This window comes from Pinus tabuliformis, chromosome 2_1, assembly GCF_031772625.1.
Source record: "Pinus tabuliformis cultivar Carrire ecotype Pingquan chromosome 2_1, CPIR1, whole genome shotgun sequence".
NCBI classification, from domain to species: domain Eukaryota; kingdom Viridiplantae; phylum Streptophyta; class Pinopsida; order Pinales; family Pinaceae; genus Pinus; species Pinus tabuliformis.
The window spans coordinates 935,907,946-935,915,689 of NC_142299.1; the positions used below are offsets into that span (position 1 = coordinate 935,907,946).

The 7,744-nt window shown below is 32.3% G+C and overlaps 1 protein-coding gene across 1 annotated transcript; it reads left to right on the forward strand.

Annotated features, from left to right (window-relative positions):
- The first annotated feature begins 3,713 nt into the window (after nucleotides 1-3,713).
- LOC149203719 (alpha-galactosidase-like) lies at nucleotides 3,714-7,388 on the forward strand. The gene is made up of 15 exons (XM_089403547.1): nucleotides 3,714-3,983; nucleotides 4,088-4,146; nucleotides 4,242-4,298; nucleotides 4,401-4,435; nucleotides 4,701-4,804; nucleotides 5,115-5,187; nucleotides 5,312-5,370; nucleotides 5,494-5,559; nucleotides 5,634-5,717; nucleotides 5,814-5,878; nucleotides 5,978-6,060; nucleotides 6,151-6,241; nucleotides 6,323-6,372; nucleotides 6,688-6,828; nucleotides 6,931-7,388. The coding sequence occupies exons 1-15, from the start codon at nucleotides 3,847-3,849 to the stop codon at nucleotides 7,024-7,026; spliced, it is 1,200 nt and encodes a 399-aa protein (XP_089259673.1). The 5' UTR covers nucleotides 3,714-3,846; the 3' UTR covers nucleotides 7,027-7,388.
- The last annotated feature ends 356 nt before the right edge of the window (nucleotides 7,389-7,744 follow it).

A 7,744-nucleotide genomic window follows, 5' to 3' on the forward strand; every position in this document is an offset into this window, starting at 1 on the left:
TCTGTCTGAGATTTTTAGAGCTTTGTCATAGGGTGAAGAAATTTCGGATGAGTTACAGGAAGTACATCGTCTCTGAAATTTCAGATGAGTTACAGGAAGTACAGTGGCTCAGAAATCTCAGATGAGTGCAATAATTAAGTGTTACGAAGGAAGAAGGATCTCTGTGTTTTCGGTGATGTCTCACAGTCTTAATAAAGCAGTCCTAGTCTCGACATATGTACAACTCTCTCAAGTAGTACACTCTCGGCATAATCAATGATGGAGAAAATACAATAACAGTCTCAGCATACCTATGATGAAGAAGACCTCGGTGCAGGAAGAAAAACACAGTCTTGACATAGTTGTGATGATCCCACAGTAACACGCTCTATCTAGGCATCCATTCTAAACACTCTCATGATCTCGACATAATGATAATCATGATGAGGACATAGTGACAAGGTAGATCTTGGTGCAACTCTCATACATATAGAGACCTCGTTGATAGAGTGATGATCTCAGGGAGAGTGCAACAATCATCTAGGCGAAGGTGCAACAATGGTACAATTGTAATACAATAATGATGACCTCTGTGAAGCAACAACAATGAAGATGATCTCAGTAGTGACAAAGAAGAGGATTGGTGTCTTGGTCTTGGAGTGGCCTAATAGGTCAAGGGTCATGGTCTTGGTATTCATCAATCAGAATCTCTATAAGAAGAATTTTGTGTGGGTTTTCCTCTCAAAGAGTAAGAGTTTTTTGCCCTGGCAGAAAGCCAACATCTTGTGTTCTTGTCTCTTTGTTTTGGTAGCTATTTGATGAACTAAAAGAAGCCACATTCTAATAATAACAAGTGAAGGTTGGAATAAGAAGAAAAGTTAAAAAACCTCACAAATAGTTATCATGACTAGAAGAATCTCATTAACTCTAATTGCCCTAGATTCTTCAACACCAGTTGAGCTGATGATGAATGTCAACACCTAAATATTTATAAGAAGAAACCCGCTTTAAGTAATTGTTATCATAGAAGAAATTACCCCGATTGTTCTTTTTGGATTTAATGATCATGACTTTAGTCTTATTGGTATTAACTGTCATACCCATCTTGGAGCAGTAATCATGAAGAGTCTTAAGCTACTTGTCTAGGTCATCATGGATTATTGCAAAAAGAATAATATCGTCGACATAAAAGAGGAGTAACAATTATACCAACAAGCTCGGTGCCATTACACCCCGCAGTTTCCAAACACTCATCTAGCTTATTAATATAAAAACCAGAAAAATAAAAAATAAAAAACACCCTTACTTAACCTAATATTACATTTAATATATTTAGACTAACCTTCATTGATCTTAAATCTAACAACAACAATAATTAATAATATTTTTATTAATCATAGCTTTTCTTTTTACATAATTTATTAAAAATTCTTTTAAATTATAAATATTATTTACATAATTTATTAAAAATTCTTCCAAAATGCCAATGAGAAATTAACATATTCTATATTTTACTAAAATGGATATCATAATTTAAATTTATAATAAATTTTAATATTTAATATTAATATTTAATTAAATATATATTTTTTATATATTTAATGTAATTAAAATAACAAAATTTAGATTTTTAAAATGAAAAATATTTTGTAAATTCCTTAAAATAAATATTTAATAAATAATAATTAAGCTAAATCTCCTTCCCTAAATAGATTGGAGAAATTCTCACGTTATTTTATGCAAAGCCCACTATCATATGTCATCTGCTATCCAAGCATTACCAACCACTTCATTTAGTGTAGATGATTTTTTTTAATTTTTATAAAACATCTAAGAAATTTTATAGTAAAAAAAATTAATTATATTTATTAAAAATTACCTTCTCTCTCACTTTCAAAGAGTGTTAGTTATACCATTGATCTGCAATGGATTTATTTACGTGGAGGTTAACCAACAACATTAGTTAAAAAATGTTAGATATACCATTGAATGGATTTGTTTATATGGAGGTTAACTAAAACATGCTTTTATTCTTCCTTTGGGAAGTGCAGTTTCAATGAGTACCGCCATTATTTAGAGGTTTGTTGATCATTTTTATTATAATAATGAAAGTATTGTTTTTCAGATATGTTCGTTTGTGGCTTACGATGTTTCCGACCTAAAATAGCTTGGAATGTATTATTTTTTTCAGTGGTGGAAAACCTAGTCAGTGTGCATTTATCATTAAGATAATTTTTCTAAAATTGTGTGTACAGCAGAGTCTCGTGGTTAATAATTGATATAATGAGTGCAGAGGGTTTGATCAATTGTAGTGGTGAGGTCATCGTCATTTATTTTTTTATTAAATGTTTTTGTTGAGATATTTAAGAGAACTAATTATGAATAGCTTAATTATTATTCATAATTATTAGATATTTTTATTTATTTTTGATTGGGTTTTGAATTTTATTGGTTTAATGCGCGTTTTTAAAGGTATAAAGTAAATTCAGCAATTTTGAAAATCTATGGGACATCGTTTAGATAAATTTAACATTTTGGAATTTTTTACAGGTTAGACTAATAAAACTTAAAATTTAAACTTACTGCATTTTAGAGAAAATTAAGTTAAAAAATACTTTAAAAAATAAAAATTTTAGTTAAAAAATAAATAAATTCAAAAAATGTAAATTTAAAATATAAAAAATAGAGTAGTCTTTAAATGCGGTATTTTGAAAAGTTTTCTAGTTTATTTTTTGATTTGTTTATAATTGACAGAGATTCATTGAAATCACAAATTTGACAAGTGAATTTTTCAAAATCAAAGTGTTCCAAAAGTTTCTGAAGGTGCTAAATCTATATCTACAATTAAAAAAACCATAAACAACACAAATCAAAATTTAACCACACATTTTTCACAAAAAATCCACTATAAACTCTAAAAACAACACTTAAAAAAAAACCTCACTTAAAACTATGTCATTTAAACCGAACTATAACATTTAAACCGCAGTTAAAGAAAATGTCACTTAAAACTATGACATTTTGAAGGTTTTGCATGTGCCATAAATATCTTTATAAAAAATATAAATTTACACGAGTCCCACTTCTTCTTTCCACTACAGATATCTGGCCGTATATGTAACAAATTAGATTATTACACATCGCATGCAAGAACTTGCAGAGCACATGTAGTTCAAACTAAACTATTAGATTTTGTCTAATTCAATTAGTTCAAATTTTGAATTGAAATTAACGCTAGAACTATGCGTTGTACGGAGGTACAGTCAGTCTATCAGGTACTGTACCTTTAATTTGTGAGAATTTTACGTAATCCAAAATATTATGGACCATCCATTATGAACGCGTTTCTTTGTTTTTTCTTAATTATTTAAAAAATTGGCGGTCCAACAGATTAATTTATACATTTTAATTCAAACAATATTATACGGTTTGCGGAGGAATAATGTGAAAAAATATTATACGGTTTGCGAAGGAATAATGTGAACGAGCGTGAAGAATTATGTAGGAGTTGTGCATTCTATTGGGCCCACTTGAGCTGACTCTTTTAGTTAACCGTCGTTACCGCGTTGCTACCACTTTAACTCGAGTCATGACAGTGGACCGTCCGTACCGCGTTGCTACTACTTTAACTCGAGTCATGACAGTGGGTGAAAAATTGTGAACAGTCAGTTTATTCAAATACCTACTCTTATAAATTCACACTCAAGCCATGAATAACTGTATTACTAATCACATTGGCCCTGCATAAAGCTTAAAAGGTTAAAGTTCTAACCGAATACAGCAAGCATCCTGTGGCTATAAATCTCTATTCTCCTTAGTAGTGTACCAATTGCCATTATTCATTCCTACCTTCCTAGCTAGGAAACCATGGATTTTCGATATGGCTGTTTCATATATGCCGTGCTCTTGGCCTTGATATGTTCTGCGGTGACCTGTAGTGCTGAGAATAGAACCTTAGGACGGCGTTTGCTTCAGAATGGCCTTGCGCAGACCCCTCCTATGGGGTGAGATATGTTATATAAGTGATTGAAGATTTTAGTTTGTGAGTTTATGAGTTGCTTTGGATTTCAGTTCATAAAGGATGTTGAAGAAATTTTTATGTGAGCAGGTGGAACAGTTGGAATCACTACGGGTGCAACATCAATGAGAATATTATACGAGAAACAGGTATTGCAGTTTTTAATTTCTTAAATCCGTTTTCAGCTACCGACTATTTTTTGGAAAACTGTAGTTCCTCACTCGAATGTTGTATATATTTACAGCTGATGCTTTGGTATCAAATGGTCTCTCTAAGCTGGGGTATATCTATGTAAATATAGGTGAGACAGCAGTAACCAAATTGACTCTCGTTTCATAATTTGGGGAATTATATCGCTGAACTATTGATCTGGATTGTTTGGTTTTGTTTTCCGTGCATACAGATGATTGCTGGGCAGAGCCTAATCGTGATCAAAATGTACACCCTGCCTTTCCCTTTGCTTTTCCTTTCCACTGCATCATGTTTGCCAGTAGCAGTTTTTAAAATGGATTTCTTGATCTATTTCCCTTTGTTTGTCCATTTTATTACAATACTTTTGCAAGTTGCAGTTTTAAAATCGATTTATTGATCTGCTTCCCTTCGCTTTTCCCCTTTTATTACAATATTTTTGCATGTATCAGTTTTTAAAAAATATTTATTGATCTGTTTCTCTGATTAGTTTCTTGTGCTGTTGTGTATACAGGGGAGATTGGTTGCAAGCGCTTCAAAGTTTCCCTCTGGTATCAAGGCTCTTGCTGATTACGTGCACAGCAAGGGCCTCAAACTGGGAATATATTCAGATGCTGGGTATAATAGCTTTGCTTTATATTTTAGTTAGTCTTTTCTTTTCTACAAGATGCTTTCTCTGATAACTATGTGGGGCAAACATGCGTTTCCACAATATGGAAGTATTGGAAAGGTCATCAAAGTCTAGTTTAAATTTCATGAATGCTTACTTACACAAAAGGGTCTTTCTCAGATTTGAACATTGGTGGATTGTATTAAAACATTTGTGGATTGTTATAAAACACCCACTTTACAGGGGAGCCAAGATTCGTGAATACGTTGTATTCTGTTTCCCATTTTTTTAATCTGACGAGCTTCTCCTTTTTATCAGGTACTATACCTGTCAAAAGCAGCCAGGTTCCTTGGGACATGAGCAAGTAGATGCCGATACGTTTGCTTATTGGGTAATCTTCTTTTCCTTTTGATTTTTTTATAGGTAAAATATTACAGGTTTTATCTTTTAAATTTTTTTGAGAATGAACTATGGTATATTGATTAAGTAATAGATAATGTTTTATTCTTTTGAAGGGCGTAGATTTTCTCAAGTATGATAACTGTTACAATGATGGCTCTAAGCCTGAAAGCCGGTAAATCTTTTCTCTCTTGAATGGAATCCTTCTTAGTTTGCGTTTCCATTCAGCTGAAGTCTATTCACATTTGCATAAAGCGCATGTACCCATTCTGAGACTCTGGTTTTGGAATAAGCGCAGGTACCCAAAGATGCATGATGCACTTTTGAGAACCCGGTGGCCAATATTCTTTTCCCTATGTGAATGGTAAGTCGGTTACTTTTTTAAGAGTGTCTTATGATGGGTTTGGAGATGATGATGTTATATTACTTTTGATTCAGGGGATTGGATGCTCCGGCCACCTGGGCTCGGCAAATTGGAAGCAGTTGGAGGACAACACAAGACATTGAGGACAAGTGGGAAAGGTTGTTAGCTATAGCATCTAAGTAGCATAGATATTTGAAATTCTAAGGCCTCTAAATCAAGCTTAACGTTGGTTTTGTTTTCCATGTGTCTTGCAGCATCGTATCCCGTGCAGATCAAAACAATGAATATGCAAGTTTTGCTGGTCCAGGTGGATGGAATGGTAAAAGTTTCTGTAACCTTATCATTCCAGACAAATACATTATTGAAGCATTTAGTTTTCTTTTTTCCAACTGTTCATCCTCTGGTTTCTTTGTAACAGATCCAGATATGTTGGAAGTCGGAAATGGCAACATGACTGCTGAGGAATATGTTTCACATTTCAGCATCTGGGCTTTGATGAAGGTGACTAGACAGCTATTACCATGTTTATTTATATGATTGTGAGTAATAAAAAGTAAGTGTAATGCCGTTTCTCTGAATTCATGGCTTCAGGCACCACTATTGATTGGATGTGATGTAACATCTATGGACAAGAAGACTTACGGAATCCTAAGTAACTCTGAGGTTATTGCAGTCAATCAAGGTGAGTCTCTTACTCAAATTCTTTTGATTATTTAGAAACATTTGTATTTAGAAACTAAGTAGTCTGTTTTAATTTTTTCAGATCCTTTGGGAGTACAAGGGAAAAAAGTGAGCAAGCAAGTGGACCTCGAGGTATACAAGTTTATAACTTTTTTATTTATTACTTCATATTAACAATTGAAAACAATTGCAGTAGGGCAAACTAAATAGTGGATTTTATCATAATTATTTTGCAGGGCAAACTTAATAGTGGATTTTGTCATAATTATTTTGCATTTATGGTTTTTTTCAAAATTTTATTGTTGCTGATTTTGATTTTCAAATTTTAGCTATAGGAAATCTTGACATAATGCAGTGTGTAGGAGCATGTAAATCAAGGGAAGTTTCTTTTGGTAGAGCAAAGTGGAGAAAACTCTGGTTTATTCTAATTGTAAGAACTTTGTGCAGGTATGGGCAGGTCCTTTATCTAACAACCGTGTAGCTGTGGTTCTATGGAATAAAAGCAACTCAAGAGCTACAATGACTGCCAAATGGGAAGATATTGGATTGAATCCCTCAGCTGTTGTCAGGGTTAGAAACTTATGGAGGGTAAGCACAAAACAGAGTTTTCTTTGTCAAATTTAAACTCTCATTTTTCTTCATTCATTTTGTTTTAGACTGATGACATTTTATTTTTATTAAATATAACAGCACAGAGAATTGGAAGCAAATCACCAAGGCAGTCTCACAGCCTCAGTGAAGTCTCATGGATGTAGGATGTATGTTTTAACCAGCGTTTCTCGCTAGTGACCATCCAAACTAATGATTGCGAAAGTTTCAGATTCTTTTTTCCGGCTAGCCTACGTTCTGATAATTGGTGTGTGATGCTACTCAAAAAAGAGACACCACTCTCCATTTTCTTAATTAATAATATAAATAATAAAGTTAAAATGTAGAGGTTTCTCTATTTTTCTCTTTTCTACCTCTTGTTGAAAGAGAGCAAGTTATTGTTATTTAGTGATATTGTTATGGTCATCAAAATAGTGGCCTAAGTTATTGTCACTGCTCGATGAGGTTAGGAATATTTTTTTGAAGATAGTCGTGGACGAGCTTAAGAATATTGTGTTGTATCGCTGAATTGCAATGTCAAAATATATTTTCATGTTGAATTGCAATGTCAAAATATATTTTCATTATTTCTGTTTGATGTTTTATTAAATCTGTCGGCAAAATTTAAACATTTCAATTAATAAGGAGAAAAAACCAAATATTTGAGACTATTATTTTATTGGTATAAGAAACTCATATGCGGCACAGAAAATATTTGACGGAATAAATAACCTTCGTACATCTTCAAATATAATATAAAGTTAAATTTTGTATTTTTCAATATATATAATGCATTATTTATATTATATATATTTAAAAATATTTAAAAATGATATGTGAAAGTAACTTTTGAAAATAAATATTTAAAATTATTTTTATATTAATATGAAAAATGCAGGATTAAATTATAATAATT